The sequence below is a fragment of the Coregonus lavaretus genome, assembly GCF_964263955.1.
Source record: "Coregonus lavaretus genome assembly, chromosome: 6".
Taxonomy (NCBI): Eukaryota; Metazoa; Chordata; class Actinopteri; order Salmoniformes; family Salmonidae; genus Coregonus; species Coregonus lavaretus.
This window is the reverse complement of record NC_139993.1, coordinates 55738138-55756588: the sequence shown is the minus strand read 5'-3', so window position 1 is coordinate 55756588 and position 18451 is coordinate 55738138. Positions and strand designations below refer to the sequence as shown.

General features: G+C 41.9%; 1 protein-coding gene across 1 annotated transcript in view; it reads left to right on the top strand.

Moving 5' to 3' along the window:
• Positions 1-1238: 1238 nt before the first annotated feature.
• Positions 1239-18451, top strand: part of ddah1 (dimethylarginine dimethylaminohydrolase 1) — a 111151-nt gene continuing 93938 nt past the window's right edge. The window contains 1 exon segment of the mRNA XM_084164129.1: positions 1239-1784. Within this exon segment, the coding sequence (XP_084020255.1) occupies positions 1491-1784 (294 nt within the window). The 5' untranslated portion in view covers positions 1239-1490.

Sequence of the window (18451 nt, the reverse complement as noted above, 5' to 3'; positions counted from 1 at the left end):
CTCAGTACAGGGCAGATATATACAATACACTCCCTCATTCACTGGCCATAAGAAGCTGAAGAACTCTCAACTCTCCTTTCCCACCAGTCTCTTATGACTTATATTAAGACGACCAATATAAGAGAAATTAAATATGTGCTTTGTTCATATTTCAGTGTGGATGTGAAATCTGTTATTCCCATTCATTGTGAAAATAATATGCTGGTGGACGCTGACATTAGAAATTATTTTGAAATATGTGTTTTGTTCACTGTGAATATATGTTATTCCATTATTGCCGTACACTGTGATATGCTGGGGGACGCTGTGGTCTCAACACCATTAGGCAGTTGTATAGGAAAGTGATGTTTTTTTCCCAATGCAGCACCAGTGTGTCACCAGTGATTATGTTAATGTAAGCTCTAGTGTTATTTTTTGGTAACTTTGTTTCTGTATAGCTAGGGCTGACACTGAGGACTTGTGAAGAGTAGAATCAACAACCTCTGCATCATCAAGACAGTTCTTTGTGAGAAGGTGTTAATGGTGGAAGGTGTTAACCCATGTTTTAACAACTGAAAAGTACCAGTGGCTCCATGTCGGCCATGGCCCATTGAGTCTAAGCCTTTTGGGTAAAACACTGGGGTAAGGCCTTAGTGGAAATACACCATGGCTTGGAATAGCTTGTCAAAGAAGCACACTTTGTTCTGAGCAGTGGTGGAGGAGGAAGGGTTATTGTCACCCAGGGATAGGAAATTACTGTCATTAGTAGAGAGCTCAATGGTTTCATAACACCCATATAAATTCCTCTTACATGGAAAAATCACTGGAAAACGCAGTTTTCCAGCCTCTTTCTTTTGTTTTGCTTTGGCATTGACACCTGCTAAACTGGCAGGTAGGCCTATTGCAATAATATGCCAGAGATGACAGTGACCATAATATTTTATATCAACTTTGCAAAATATGGTTATGAAATGTACACATTCATATAGATTTGCTATTTGAATGAAACGACTGCGAAACACCCACGTGGCTGTAGCCTACATTTTAGTAACGGTTTGATTAATGATTATGCACTAGCCTTAACTGACATTATTTTACGTCTAGACATTGTAGTGATTTTGTAACCCGTTTGTTCGTCGATGATAAACGTTGTTAAAAAGTCACTTAGGGCCAGTCAGTGCGTCTCAACCTGCTTGTGCTGTTTACGAGCCACGTTGTCTGTCACATGTCCGGCTGTGCTGTGGCTTCACCAGGAATCGATACTGTAGCGGTTACATTCGTTCACCTCATGGTTTGTTAGTGCGCGTCATCAAACCGTTGTCTCTTGCTTGTTGCTTATTTGAGTTGAGATGTCAGTTTAGTAAATAAAAAAAGAACCAAAAGAAAAACAAACGAACAAAGCTTAATCAACAGAAAGACAACCACAACATTCGCTCTCTCATACATTTAGAATAGCCTACTGTTCGAGCTATTTGTTTGAGCAATTTGAGGGTAAAAACAATCAACGGAACATGGCTGGTGTGATGGCAGGTTTTGGTAACTTCACTCACGCCGTTGTTCGAGCTATCCCCTCATCCCTTGCCAAAGAGGCACTGAGGATGAACGTTTCGGACGTGGACCTGGAGAAAGCTCAGCGAGAACATGAGGTATACGTCGGGGTTCTGAAGCAGAAACTCGGGCTGGAGGTGATCGAACTCCCCGCCGACGAGTCGCTCCCGGACTGTGTGTTCGTGGAGGATGCTGCCGTGGTTTGCGGTGACACGGCTCTGATCACCAGACCCGGGGCAGAGAGCAGAAGGAAAGAGGTAAATAAAGTATCTATTTATTTTAGAAAAACATGTCTCTGTTGACCATGTGCTTATTTGGAGTATGGATCTATACGTATATGGTCTACTGTTGTCATCTTTGGTTCATAATGCATGGTATATGTATCACTGTCAGAGCGCCATTTCGAGATTGTATAGCTACAATGTAACGGTAGCCTACTATACAAAGAAAGGGATATGTGATTAGCCATCATCAGAACGGCAACGCCCTTGGAAAGACGACCAGATATGGTCACACAGTCACAGGAGGACCACTGTCCAACTGAAGTTTTAATTTATGTCTTGATTCCTGGCAGAACTCGATATTTGTCTGTTATAACAATATAGTACATGATGAGCATAGTTCACTAGCTACATGATGTATGTTGGAAAATGCGATTCTTAACAAAAAACTGTTTTCTAACATAACCTTTGATATGGGTAATACTGACAGCTGTCTAGTCAGATGTGAGCTGTCAACAGATATTAGGTTGTAGTCTGTGATTTCCTGTTTGCACACAGTACTAGAGCACATTCAGTAATGAGGAGGCATGTCATCATCTGATCTGTGAAAATAGATGCATTCATTGAAACAGTCATAATTCCTAGGCAGAGAACTCTTGCGTGCAGATTAGTGCAATGCATGTCAGTCCATTGAAAGCAAAAAGCCCTTTTTGCTCTTTTCCCCATAATAGTAGTATGCTATATGAGTATGTCCATATGATAAACTACATACTCTCACACCAATAAGTTATGCATGTACAAACAGCAGGCTATGGACAGGGAGGTTTTACTGCCTGTTTTACTGCCTGTTTACTTAATCGTGTACCCTAATAAAGAAGACTGTGTGAATATAAACAGACTAAATTTATTCACAGTATTTATGGGCTGCAGACTGACTGTGCGGTTCCATTTAGTCTGTGTGGTGGCAGCGTGTTTGACGGTCGGACGGGCTCTGTGAAAGCCCATGTCGTATCGCATCAGAGTCACCTCTGCTGGGCTCAGGGGCTGCTAATGGGCCCCGGCCACACCAGTGGGAGAGGTTATTGATCTGTAAACCTCCTGGTGATCATAATGGCTCTTGACATACAGGACATGTATTGGTCAAAGGTTTGGTCAGCAGGACTATTTTGGGTCTGACTAGTGTCTCCATGTAATGTGGTGTATTGCTGCATCAAATGGAAAAGGTATGGTTTACTTGGAGTTGTGATGATGTAACATTTACCATTCATGAAGTCTTTATGACCATGACATAAAGAGTCGTAATGCCCTACCAAGTCTAAGTATTACAGTTGGGCAGAAGACCTGGAATCGATACACGGTTGGTCACATTGGTGCCGTGACTTGGATCACACAGCTGCTGGGGGTTACTGAGGTTGTGAAGTCTAGCAGAGGTGGATCAGTGAACTATCCTCGTGTTAATAGAACTGAAGACTGGTGTTAGAGCCCAGGATTTAGTTCTGTGAGCTACAGTAATGTGCTTTTTAGTCGCACGGACAGCCCGGGTTGGATACGCGTGTGAAAAAGCTGTCCGATGCCTCGCACAAAAAAGGTGGTACTAATAAGACTGGATGGATTACAGTTACATTTATAAGGGTATAGTTAAACTTCAAATGCCATCCTCTCTAACCTGAGTTCGAAGAATCTATCGTTATCACACAACACATTTACTGTTTAAACCACAGGGTTATTTAACATGCCTCTACGGTCTTTCATGTGGATTCTCTTCCTGTCTTTCTAATGCCAAACAAACAGGCTGTTTTCTCTCTAATTGGCCCAGCCACTGTCTTCTGATCCCAGAATCCCAGAGGTAAATGAGTCCACCAGCAGCATCAGTAAGAAGCTTATATTATAGCCTATCGGTGTATGTGTGTGTGTGTGTCAACGTGGGCGCAGCATTCACTGGTTTAACCAAGCTTTATTGGCTGGGCCATGGGGAAGAAAGTACAGTCTTCTGATCCTTCTCTGTATCCCAGATCCTAGCCCTCTCAGCAAGTAATTTGTGACTGCCACTGCCAATATACTGTTTAGATGTACTTGACTTCCTATAGACTTTCGGTTTCTACCAGTTTCATCAGTAATAGGGATTTGGTCTAAAATTTGTTTGATAGATTAGTGCTCTGATGAGAAGACTGTAGAGATGGAGAGAGAATCTGACTGCTTGTTGCGTAAGCAATCCTTAAATGACCTAAGAAGAGAACTTACTGTTTGTTTTAGAAACAGACTGATGAGGACAAAGACCAGGGTTCCTCCAGTTCAGTCCAGAAAGATAATATCAGAATAAATCCTGGCCTCATGTAACCCAATGGTGGAATAAAGCCTGGCCTCATGTAACCCAATGGTGGAATAAATCCTGGCCTCATGTAACCCAATGGTGGAATAAATCCTGGCCTCATGTAACCCAATGGTGGAATAAATCCTGGCCTCATGTAACCCAATGGTGGAAGCTATTTCTACTGTATGCTCTTCACTTCAGAGGTTTAGATTAGCTTTACCAAGATTAAACCAGTGGACAATTGACAGAATGTATGATCTGGCTTATCCTTGTGAAGTCCAGAGACTTCTTCAACAAAGATAATTGAATTGTAAAATGGGTATATAAAACCCATTATGGTAGTCAATGTGAGATTAATAATCCAAATGTAATCCACTCAAAATAAGGATTAATGGTACCTTTATTCAGGTGTGAAGGTAGATTTAATTTCTTACCGGTACGGACTCCCTGTGTGCGCATGGTGATGCATGCAAACATGTTTTTATAGCCAATCATAGAATTACATATAGAATCCCTATTAATGTCATATGATCTCTGTGTATCTTAGTAGGCCTAGTAAAGATTAGTCTGATAACTTTTAACATGTATTACCTTTTAATGTAACACAAACACAACCAGTCATGATGTTTTTATCTGTTTGTTAAACAATCACATCAAAAAAGTGCTCCTGTATGCTACCCGCATACTTTTGTCCACTCACAAAATAATTTCAGCATCCAAACATTGCACATCTGTTGCAAAACACCTAAATGTGTATTGTTATGACATCCTGTTATTTTCATTAGGCCTACACTTGTAGCCTGAATTGTTGCATCCATTGCTCTCCACGGTGTCTCTGTATCAGCCACTCATCTCCACTTTAAGAAAATGTAAGAGCGTGTACCACACATTTTTCATGCGGCTGACATGCGGTAATGTTAAATAATGGTGTAATAGTCTATACTGTAGTTTCCTTGGCATTTTGTGTTAATTATTGTGATTTACCGGTACGGTGTAACCCCACTATTTATTTTGCCGGGACGCCGTACCGTACCACCTTACTTTCACCCCTGCCTTTAGTATATAAAGAAGTCACCTCCAAAAGGAAGATACGGTGTTTGTTTGGCAGAGTTCAGGATTTCTGATAACAGAAATTGACCTTTGGTTCCTAGCTGTTAATTCTGGTTAGTTATGAACTGGGTGGGTTCACTCAAGATTTATCATTTGGAACAAACCACGGGACATTCAGGTGGTACATTAAGTTACCAATACCAGGCCTGGGTCAAATGCATAGTAATCAAATCTGATTATTGAGATTAGCTTGGAGTTTGTACTTTTTGGGCTAGTACAATAGTTCCATTGCCAACTACATCAAGTGCAGCTCAAATATTTTGAAAGTGATTGACAGATACATTTGTCCAAGCAGGTAAAGGTATGCTGCAGGCAAAGTTTCCTCTCCCCATACAGCAATTATCACACTATCTTATCTGGTGCTCGTGCATAACTGTGGGGTTTACCCTTCAGTTGGTTTTGGCTATTGGTTACGCAATGGGAGTTGTGTTTGATATGGATTCCCACTGACTCTTCTCTCACGGGGTTGTTTGTCCTTGTGTGCCTGTCTGTGGGTAATAGAGCTGACGTGTGTGTATGACAGGCCAAGGGTTGTGTTGGTTTAATGTAGTCCCCTCTAACAAAGGGTTTCCCTTGTTCTGTGTTCCATGTGTTCTCAGCAACAGAAACGAAACATCACAAGCGTGACAGCGATTCCCTTTTAAAGCCTGTTTCATAAGTAAAGTTTGTTATGATTACTATGATGATGTCTGAAGAGCATAGCCTTCTATTAACAACTAAGTCAAGTTAGACTGCGTTTTTACTGTTTTTCAACCCATTCATTAAAACTTCAACGTTTGCACGCCAGAAGTTGTCACTGTGAACGTACTATAATCTCCTCACAAGTGTACCCATCCTGAATCTGATGGAGTAGAAAAAGTGCACAGCTCAAGGCCTCTGTGAGTTTGCAATATATTTCATATCAACTGTGAAGCACTATTCAGATGATATGTAGGGTCTGCAAGGCTGGGCCCTGACCAAACCCAGCCTAATTAAGAAGTCCTGTCTGAACCATTAGCTTTGGCAGCAGCAGCAGACATTGAGATAGATTTCTTGGTCGGGGGCCTTATCGATCGATATTGATGGATACTCTCAGTTAAGAGTGCATTAGGATTGTATTACTCATGTGGCTTTCAGACCTCAAGGAATAGTGTGAGTGTGCATGTGTACACTTGTGTGTGTGTGCGACCGAGCAAGAATGCTTGTGTCATGTGTGATTGTATATGTTTGTGTGTGTAGTTGAAACCTTCCATGTTGACATCAATGGCCTCATTAAAGGAGACGTCTTCCTTGGCTCTTATTGACTCTAGCATATTTAATATACATATTAGTACAAAAAACTGAAGTGACAGTTGAAGGTCAGGGAGGCAACAATTGCTAGAGAGAGCAGACATTAGCTATCAGCAAAACTGATCTACTCTTAATCAAACTCCAATCCCTTATCACTATAATAGGCCATGCCAAAAATATTACTAAATGAATAGTGTGTGATGCGGCTGTTGGCAGAATATCATTCAGAGAAGCTCTTATCTAGAGTAACACAGAGAACTTCTCAATTTCCTGTTTTAATGAGCTTATTAACTCAGTTTAGGAGAATAAAGACGAAAAAAGATTGAGGCTCAATTATCCAAACCTGGGATAGTTTAGGCTGAGCAGAGTTGTTTGGGTTTAGTGTTTTTGTACCTATAGCTCACTTTATCCTTTACCACATTGTCTTGTTCTTTCTTTCGTTCTTTTGTTCTTTCTTTCTTTCTTTCGTTCGTTCTTTCTTTCTTTCTTTCTTTCTTTCTTTCTTTCTTTCTTTCTTTCTTTCTTTCTTTCTTTCTTTCTTTCTTTCTTTCTTTCTTTCTTTCTTTCTTTCTTTCTTTCTTTCTTTCTTTCTTTCTTTCTTTCTTTCTTTCTTTCTTTCTTTCTTTCTTTCTTTCTTTCTTTCTTTCTTTCTCTCTCTCGTTCTTTCTCTCTCTGTCTAGCTCTCTTTCTTTCTTTCTCGCTCTCCATTCAGCTATAACTATGTCAGGTAAATAGTCCCCCCTCCCTCCAGGCTTCTTAAAGTGTTTATCTGCTCCCCTGATGCGGTCTGATGAGCCTGAGTCATCAATCACCTACTCTGCCCCAGCCAGAATACTGCACTCTGATGGTTATTGTTGCTGTCGCTCTGACAGTGAGGCTACGGCTCCTCACGTTTAAGGAGACAGAGAGGAGTCCACCCTCCCCTCCCCTAGCCCAACCCCCACCTCTTCAATCTTTATCTGCCATTATTCTCACTGGAGCGATCAGAGTTAATTTCAAAGCCTGTAAACACACTTCAGAGATGCTGCTTTCTGCTCTGCGATAGCTCCTTATGTGATGGCTGCCTGACCTGGCCTGCTTCACTGGTGAAGTTGCTCCATCCATGATTCTGTGTTTACCTTTCCTTAAAGGGATACTTAATGATTTTGGTATCTACTTCCCCAGAGTCCGATGAACTCGTGGATACCATTTTTATGTCTCTGCGTCCAGTATTAAGGAAGTTAGAGGTTGTTTTGTGTGCTAATGCTAACTAGCTTTAGCGCCATGACTGAAGTCATCGCGCGCTAGCAGATACCGAAGACTTCCAGTCATTGTGCTAACACTAGTTAGCAATTGTGCTAGCGCTAATTAGCAACTTCCTTCAAACTGCACGCAGAGACATAAAAATGGTATCCATGAGTTCATCTGCCTCATTGCCAAAATCTTGAAGTATCCCTTTAATACAGCTCATAACAAATAACTTAATAAGGCTAACCATGTGTGATTACTCACTCTGATAAGATTCATGGGATAGTTGTTATGGTGGATTTTCATCCTGTGATTTGTAACATATTGGGGCGATGTTACATGCTGTTGTTTATATAGCTGTTTATATAGCTTTGCTTCATATTCACCTAGTTCATAAATAGACACACATGTAGCCAGAGCCAGACAGTGACCTTTTAATAGCAGGTTAGTACCCATTTAATATTCAACTGAAAAGACCACAACAACCTCAGTCATAACACAGTCATAATACCACTGAGGTTGTACTTCAGGAAGAGGATGGATAGAGGAAGTCTGCCTGTTCTCCACACACACAATATCTAAGCCCACTTCTCCAGACCTAATATTTAGGCTCAGGAGCTCTTTATAGTTTATTTATCCCCACCCTGTCCTGCTTTCTTCCCCGGTCATCCCTCACAGCACCATTTACCCCGAGCCAGCCCCAGCTCCAGACAGCACAGAGGCCCTGTTTTGACTAGACAGGCTGCAGATGCGGATCTCCCGCTGCTCTCCAGTTTTATAAGACATCCTGTACGGAATCGACCTGGTTTCCTTCTGGGGGCCTTGACAACCGTGTCTGAAGGAGGGGGGACAGGAGGGGAAGGGGTAGGGCTGGCACAATTACTGTATAACCGTGTAACTGACGGTTATTAATGAAGAGGGGGGGCATTCGTCCGGGCAAATGGAACGTCCGGGCATTCGTGCGGTTGAGTCCGTTTCTGCGGTAACTAGAACTCTTAACAACGTGATGAAACTTTGGTGTTGTATTATGCAATCATTGACTTGAATGGGGATGCCTGTTCTATTCATTCTATTTCTATGGCAGCACATGCAGTCAGGAGCTGAGGAGAGGAGAAAATGTCTTAAAAATCATATCAAATCAAATTGTATTTGCCACATGCGCCGAATATAACAGGTAACCTTACAGTGAAATGTTTACTTACAAGCCCTTAACCAACAATGCAGTTTTAAGAAAAATAAGTAAAAAATAGATAAATATATATTTTTTAAATTAAATAAAAAATAATTAAAGAGCAGCAGTAAAATAATTAGCGAGGCTATATACAGGGGGTACCGGTACAGAGTCAATGTGCGGAGGCACAAATGGTTATTACGGTGACTACGGTTATTTGGCTGACCAATTACTGTCATCCAAAATTTCATGTCCATCACAGAGCTAGTGAGGGGGAGTGTCTTGAACCCAGCAGCTACAGTACATATGGGACAGGCAGGGTCAAGTTTTTCCCCAACTTACTGAAACATTCCTAATCCTACCAGTTTAACCTGCTGGGGTCTACACGGGTTTGGGTTGGAGAAGGTCTCTATTTTTTGTTTATCCATCTTTATTTCTGTCTTTCTCTGGCACATTGTCTTACTATCTCATATCTATCATCTATCTGTTCTCTCTCTCTCTCTGCCCTCTCTCTCTCTCTCTCAAACATTCACTCACTCACTCACTCACTCACTCACTCTCTCTCTCTCTCTCTCTCTCTCTCTCACTCTCTCTCTCTCTCTCTCTCTCTCTCTCTCTCTCTCTCTCTCTCTCTCTCTCTCTCTCTCTCTCTCTCTCTCTCTCTCTCTCTCTCTCTCTCTCTCTCTCTCTCTCTCTCTCTCTCTCTCTCTCTCTCTCTCTCTCTCTCTCTCTCTCTCTCTCTCTCCCTCTCTCCCTCTCTCCCTCACCGTTCCTACTGTCTTTTTTTAAGACAGACATACAACACAGGGCCCTCTGCCGGTCGTGTGTCTTTCAGGGTTGTGTAAGGAGTGCCATGTGAACAGACCAATCTCTCTCTTTCTCTCCACCACCACCCCTGACCATAGACCCACTCTGCCCTTCTCTCGCCCCCCAGCTCCCCTCTCCCCTCCCCTCCCTGGGCTGGTAGACAGCTGCGGGACACTTGCGAACAGGAATCCCTCTCAGCTCTAGGGCAACGAGGTCATGGTCAACTGTCACCGGGGGTGTGCGAACATCTGGTCTGGCATGTCGGCCTGAGGAGAGACATAGGGGGCGGGCAGGGTTGGGTTGGGAAAACTGCCTTCAGGTCACAGAGGGCCAGAGAGAGTTAGAGTGTGTGTGTGTGACAGACAGAAGCCAGAGAGGAACCCAGACAGGAAGAGGAAGGAATCCTCTGTTTGTACTAAGTAACAGCAGCAGGTCACCTGGAGGGACAGACAGAGCAGGGGAAATAGTTTACCTAGACAGTAGACATGAAAGTAGACTCTTCCTTCAAGTGTGTCTATTGTAAGGTCTAAGAGACACTTCCCTTCCCTTGGCTTTAATTTCATGACCTGAATAAACTGCAGACCAACACTAAGGGTTATAATGGTTGGTTTTAGTATAGTTTAATTTCAGTAGCGGTGCGTGGGTAAAATCACCGGAAAGGCTAAGCCAGGGGGAAAAAAGCCATATTACAACCTTCTGTATGTGATAATTGCGTTGATTGCTCTATAACTTGTTAGTTCATATGCCTTGCCACTGTGATATATACAGTGGCTTGCGAAAGTATTCACCCCCCTTGGCATTTTTCCTATTTTGTTGCCTTACAACCTGGAATTAAAATTGATTTTTTGGGGGGTTTGTATCATTTGATTTACACAACATGCCCACCACTTTGAAGATGCAAAATATTTTTTTTTGTGAAACATACAAGAAATAGGACAAAAAAACAGAAAACTTGAGCGTGCATAACTATTCATCCCCCCAAAGTCAATACTTTGTAGATCCACCTTTTGCAGCAATTACAGCTGCAAGTCTCTTGGGGTATGTCTCTATAAGCTTGGCACATCTAGCCACTGGGATTTCTGCCCATTCTTCAAGGCAAAACTGCTCCAGCTCCTTTAAGTTGGATGGGTTCCACTGGTGTACAGCAATCTTTAAGTCATACAACAGATTCTCAATTGGATTGAGGTCTGGGCTTTGACTAAGCCATTCCAAGACATTTAAATGTTTCCCCTTAAACCACTCGAGTGTTGCTTTAGCAGAATCCTTAGGGTCATTGTCCTGCTGGAAGGTGAACCTCTGTCCCAGTCTCAAATCTCTGGAAGACTGAAACAGGTTTCCCTCAAGAATTTCCCTGTATTTAGCGCCATCCATCATTCCTTCAATTCTGACCACAGCATGATGCTGCCACCACCATGCTTCACTGTGGGGATGGTGTTCTCAGGGTGATGAGAGGTGTTGGGTTTGCGCCAGACATAGTGTTTTCTTTCATGGCCAAAAAGCTCAATTTTAGTCTCATCTGACGAAAGTACCTTCTTCCATATGTTTGGGGAGTCTCCCACATGCCTTTTGGTGAACACCAAACGTGTTTGCTTATTTTTTTCTTTAAGCAATGGCTTTTTTCTGGCCACTCTTCTGTAAAGTCCAGCTCTGTGGAGTGTACGGCTTAAAGTGGTCCTATGGACATATACTCCAATCTCCGCTATGGATCTTTGCAGCTCCTTCAGGGTTATCTTTGGTCTCTTTATTGCCTCTCTGATTAATGCCCTCCTTGCCTGGTCTGTGAGTTTTGGTGGGCGGCCCTCTCTTGGCAGGTTTGTTGTGGTGCCATATTCTTTCCATTTTTTAAATAATGGATTTAATGGTGCTCCGTGGGATGTTAAAAGTTTCTGATATTTTTTTATAACCCAACCCTGATCTGTACTTCTCCACAACTTTGTCCCTGACCTGTTTGGAGAGCTCCTTGCTCTTCATGGTGCCGCTTGCTTGGTGGTGCCCCTTGCTTAGTGGTGTTGCAGACTCTGGGGCCTTTCAGAACAGGTGTATATATACTGAGATCATGTGACAGATCATGTGACACTTAGAATGCACACAGGTGGACTTTATTTAACTAATTATGTGACTTCTGAAGGTAATTGGTTGCATCAGATCTTATTTAGGGGCTTCATAGCAAAGGGGGTGAATACATATGCACGCACCACTTTTCCGTTATTTATTTTCTTCATTTCACTTCACCAATTTGGACTATTTTGTGTATGTCCATTACATGAAATCCAAATAAAAATCTATTTAAATTACAGGTTGTAATACAACAAAATAGGAAAACCGCCAAGGGGGATGAATACTTTTGCAAGGCACTGTAGGCCTAAGGCCGAGACAATAAGAAGACACAGCGGCAGAATAAATTCATTACAAAACCGGAGAGCAACATCTGAATTTATGGTTGGATCAGAAATACCATTATAGCTCACTCAGTTTAGCTCAACGCTGATTGGCTATTATTTTTATTTATTTTTATCAAGGGAGGCCAAATGCTCGCTGGCTTCCCTTGTATTCAATGCTTTTTTTTGACTAGACATCATAGATGGGCTACACATACAGAGACATAGGGGCGCTGTTTTGTTCGCTTTGATACTTTCTCTGGTGAGATACATTCAGCCTTTTGCGAATTGAAGGACATTTATGAAACACAGAGAGACTAAAGATAAATTATTTGATATGTATTTTTTTGTTCATTTTTTGTTGGTAATTTTTTAGGGGAAGCCTGGCTTCCCTTGGCATCCACGAATACACGCCACTGTTTAATTTATTACATGATGGCATCTGTGGTTTCCTTCTGTGCTATTTCTAACAATACATACATACATATACAGTGGGGAGAACAAGTATTTGATACACTGCCGATTCTGCAGGTTTTCCTACTTACAAAGCATGTAGAGGTCTGTAATTTTTATCATAGATACACTTCAACTGCGAGAGACGGAATCTAAAACAAAATTCCAGAAAATCACATTGTATGATTTTTAAGTAATTAATTTGCATTTTATTGCAGACATAAGTATTTGATACATCAGAAAAGCAGAACTTAATATTTGGTACAGAAACCTTTGTTTGCAAATACAGAGATCATACGTTTCCTGTAGGTCTTGACCAGGTTTGCACACACTGCAGCAGGGATTTTGGCCCACTCCTCCATACAGACCTTCTCCAGATCCTTCAGGTTTCGGGGCTGTTGCTGGGCAATACGGACTTTCAGCTCCCTCCAAAGATTTTCTATTGGGTTCAGGTCTGGAGACTGGCTAGGCCACTCCAGGACCTTGAGATGCTTCTTACAGAGCCACTCCTTAGTTGCCCTGGCTGTGTGTTTCGGGTCGTTGTCATGCTGGAAGACCCAGCCACGACCCATCTTCAATGCTCTTACTGAGGGAAGGAGGTTGTTGGCCAAGATCTTGCAATACATGGCCCCATCCATCCTCCCCTCAATACGGTGCAGTCGTATTCATCCCCAAAGAATGATGTTTCCACGGTTGGGATGGTGTTCTTGGGGTTGTACTCATCCTTCTTCTTCCTCCAAACACGGCGAGTGGAGTTTAGACCAAAAAGCTCTATTTTTGTCTCATCAGACCACATGACCTTCTCCCATTCCTCCTCTGGATCATCCAGATGGTCATTGGCAAACTTCAGACGGGCCTGGACATGCGCTGGCTTGAGCAGGGGGACCTTGCGTGCGCTGCAGGATTTTAATCCATGACGGCGTAGTGTGTTACTAATGGTTTTCTTTGAGACTGTGGTCCCAGCTCTCTTCAGGTCATTGACCAGGTCCTGCCGTGTAGTTCTGGGCTGATCCCTCACCTTCCTCATGATCATTGATGCCCCACGAGGTGAGATCTTGCATGGAGCCCCAGACCGAGGGTGATTGACCGTCATCTTGAACTTCTTCCATTTTCTAATAATTGCGCCAACAGTTGTTGCCTTCTTACCAAGCTGCTTGCCTATTGTCCTGTAGCCCATCCCAGCCTTGTGCAGGTCTACAATTTTATCCCTGATGTCCTTACACAGCTCTCTGGTCTTGGCCATTGTGGAGAGGTTGGAGTCTGTTTGATTGAGTGTGTGGACAGGTGTCTTTTATACAGGTAATGAGTTCAAACAGGTGCAGTTAATACAGGTAATGAGTGGAGAACAGGAGGGCTTCTTAAAGAAAAACTAACAGGTCTGTGAGAGCCGGAATTCTTACTGGTTGGTAGGTGATCAAATACTTATGTCATGCAATAAAATGCAAATTAATTACTTAAAAATCATACAATGTGATTTTCTGGATTTTTTATTTAGATTCCGTCTCTCACAGTTGAAGTGTACCTATGATAAAAAGTACAGACCTCTACATGCTTTGTAAGTAGGAAAACCTGCAAAATCGGCAGTGTATCAAATACCCACTGTATGTCGGAGGTTTACATACAGGTTATATACATTTAAACTCAGTTTTTCACAATTCCTGACATTTAATCCTAGTAAAAATGTCTTAGGTCAGATAGGATCACCACTTTATTTTAAGAATGTGAAATGTCAGAATAATAGTAGAGAGTGATTTATTTCAGCTTTTATTTATTTCATCCCACATTCCCAGTGGGTCAGAAGTTTACATACACTCAATTAGTATTTGGTAGCATTGCCTTTAAATTGTTTAACTTGGGTCAAACGTTTCGGGTAGCCTTCCACAAGCTTCCCACAATAAGTTGGGTGAATTTTGGCCCATTCCTCCTGACAGAGCTGGTGTAACTGAGTCAGGTTTGTAGGCCTCCTTGCTCGCACACGCTTTTTCAGTTCTGCCCACATATTTTCTATAGGATTGAGGTCAGGGCTTTGTGATGGCCACTCCAATACCTTGACTTTGTTGTCCTTAAGCCATTTTGCCACAACTTTGGAAGTATGCTTGGGGTCAATGTCCATTTGGAAGACCCATTTGCGACCAAGCTTTAACTTCCTGACTAATGTCTTGAGATGTTGCTTCAATATATCCACATAATGTTCCTTCCTCATGATGCCATCTATTTTGTGAAGTGCACCAGTCCCTCCTGCAGCAATGCACCCCCACAGCACGATGCTGCCACCCCTGTGCTTCACGGTTGGGATGGTGTTCTTCGGCTTACATGCAACCCCCTTTTTCCTCCAAACATAACGATGGTCACTATGGCCAAACAGTTCTATTTTTGTTTCATCAGACCAGAGGACATTTCTACAAAAAGTATGATCTTTGTCCCCATGTGCAGTTGCAAACCGTAGTCTGGCTTTTTAATGGCGGTTTTGGAGCAGTGGCTTCTTCCTTGCTGAGCGGCCTTTCAGGTTATGTCGATATAGGACTCAAGTTTTACTGTGGATATAGATACTTTTGTACCTGTTTCCTCCAGTATCTTCACAAGGTCCTTTGCTGTTGTTCTGGGATTGATTTGCACTTTTCGCACCAAAGTACGTTCATCTCTAGGAGACAGAACGCGTCTCCTTCCTGAGCGGTATGACGGCTGCGTGATCCCATGGTGTTTATACTTGCGTACTATTGTTTGTACAGATGAACGTGGTACCTTCAGGCATTTGGAAATTGCTCCTAAGGATGAACCAGACTTGAGGAGGTCTACAATTTTTTTTCTGAGGTCTTGGCTGATTTCTTTGGATTTTCCCATGATGTCAAGCAAAGAGGCACTGAGTTTGAAGGTAGGCCTTGAAATACATCCACAGGTACACCTCCAATTGACTCAAATTATGTCAATTAGCCTATCAGAAGCTTCTAAAGCCATGACATCATTTTCTGGAAGTATCCAAGCTGTTTAAAGGCACAGTGAACTTAGTGTATGTAAACTTCTGACCCACTGGAATTGTGATACACTGAATTATAAGAGAAATAATCTGTCTGTAAACAATTGTTGGAAAAATTACTTGTCATGCGCAAAGTAGATGTCCTAACCGACTTGCCAAAACTATAGTTTGTTAACAAGAAATTTGTGGAGTGGTTGAAAAACAGGTTTTATTGACTCCAACCTATGTGTATGTAAACTTTCCAACTTCAACTGTATATATATATATTTCTATATACAGTACCAGTCAAAAGTTTGGACACACCTACTCATTCCAGGGTTTTTCTTTATTTGTACTATTTCCTACATTGTAGAATGATAGTGAAGACATCAAAACTATGAAGTAACAGAAATGGAATCATGTAGTAACCAGAAAAGTGTTAAACAAATCAAAATATATTTTATATTTGAGATTCTTCAAATAGCCACTATTTGCCTTGATGACAGCTTTGCACACTCTTGGCATTCTCTCAACCAGCTTCATGAGGTAGTCACCTGGAATGCATTTAAATTAACAGGTGTGCCTTCTTAAAAGTTAATTTGTGGAATTTATTTCCTTCTTAATGCATTTGCGCCAATCAGTTGTGTTGTGTCAAGGTAGGTGTGGTATACAGAAGATAGCCCTATTTGGTAAAATACCAAGTCCATATTATGTCACGAACAGCTCAAATAAGCAAAGAGAAACGACAGTTCATCATTACTTTAAGACATGAAGGTCAGTCAATACGGAAAATTTCAAGAACTTTGAAGGTTTCTTCAAGTGCAGTCGCAACAACCATCAAGCGCTATGATGAAACTGGCTCTCACGAGGACCATCACAGGAATGGAAGACCCAGAGTTACCTCTGCTGCAGAGGATAAGTTCAGAGTTACCAGCCTTAGAAATTGCAGCCAAAATAAATACTTCACAGAGCTCAAGTCACAGACACATCTCAACATCAACTCTTCAGATGGAACTGTGTGAGTCAGTCCTTCATGGTCGAATTGCTGCAAAGCAAAAATACATGTAATCCGTATGCACTCGAATAGCGAATGGAGGCCGCGTGCTTTCCCACCGTTTTTCAGTGATGCCGGCTACTTCAGTTTTATAACAGAGCTGTGGTTAATAAATCAGACTCAGAGCAGCTGAGAAATAAATATAAGAACACTTATTTCACTCCTCTCCTCAACCACTGTTTGAGGAGCATGCTCTCGCTGCGCGACAGGTGATATTCCGCCCAAACTGTATGCCATGGGCTCGCCAACCGTGTTCCTGCAGCTACCCAGTGCTTAATTTGAGAAACCAAGTGTAATCTGTAATCTGACATCTGAACCAACAGCATTGCCTAGGGCCATATGTTCTCTCTCAGACTCGTGGATATACATTTTGGAGCGTAGCATATGGAAACCAGTCCATCCAGTATGCATAATAATACAGTCCACACTCAAAGGCCATTACTCAAATGTGTTTAATTTTATAGGCTAGACCAATTACATAAGCGTATGCATAAGTTCTAATATGCGTGTTTTGAATTAATCATCACCTTAGAAAGCTCTGTCCATTTCTTTGTGTTAGGCTTTGAAACAACATCCACAATGACCATGTTTTCCACTCAGTTTCAACCTGCTGTTGAACTTTCTTTATTCAAATTGATCATCACAGTGAGGTGAGTTTTAAAAGCATGATACTGTTTTGATGATAAGTGTTTGATGTGATTTTTGATACATTTGCATTGATGTCAGTGGTTATCAAGTTGGGTACCACCAAAGCATGTCCAGAGTGCAAAAGAGGAGATTACCGTGAATCAACGGTCAAGTGGAATTTTACTGCGGTCATATTACCATGTAGTTTACATTTACATTTTTTTACATGACTCATGACTGGTGGTAATACGGTCACCGCAACAGCCCTAGTCATACCTTCCTGTGTCCCATATACAACAGGAGTTCCCTGATCCTGGTGCAGAATACACAGTGTTTCTCCCTCCCCATATTGACTGATACCATTCAATTCAATAATAAAAAAGACAATACAAGTAAAAGTTGTGTCTAGTGAAATGTTAATGCCGAGTGCCAGGTCTCTCTCTATTCAGAGACATCAGTATCAAGCCCGTTTGTCAATCGGACTTCATAACATCATCTTGCAAGTCTCCATGTGCTGGCTCCATACATGTTTCTGTGAACACATACACACATAGTCACTGTTCTATTACCAATGGCAGTTAGGATAGGTAATATCTGACACACAAACAGGTACTATGGTGAAGTTTGAACAGCTCAGATAAAACCTACTCAATGATGGTCTCACCATCAAACGACTGATGCTGCCGTCTGGCGAAAGCATCTCCAGACCATCTGTAGAAATAGGCAGAGTTGAGGCAGAGTTCATCAGTGACACATGGAATGAAAAGGGTGTTGCTATTACTGGACATTAGTGCTGTACTGTAATATTAGTAATCATCTCATTGTGGATGTGTTGAGTGCCAGTTCTCTCTGCATCTCATGCATTTGTGAACACATGCACACACACATTCACTGTTCTATTACCAATGGCAGTTAGGGATAACTGACACACAAACATATACTATGTTGAAGTTTGAACAGGTCAGACTAAACCTACCTAATTCTATTCTCCCCATCGACGACCATTCACCTTTCTATTTCACTTCAGATATCACAAAATGTGAAGTGGAATAGAATGGTGAACACAGCGATCAGGCTAGTTCCACCAGGCTAGGTTATGCCCTGGACATTATATGCATCTAAGAAGTAGAAAATAAACAACAAATAATGTCAGTTTACATAAATTATGTTTCACAATTGGGTTATCAAATGCATCAAAGTAATGAAGTGGGTTACCTTCTGAATTTGTACAAATGATGAGCCTGTGAAAGCTGTTGCCGCTGACAGGTGGAGGTTGCTGGCCTGACACTTGTCAACATGTGACTGACTGTTGGATTCATAGGAATGCTCACAGCGAGGGCATG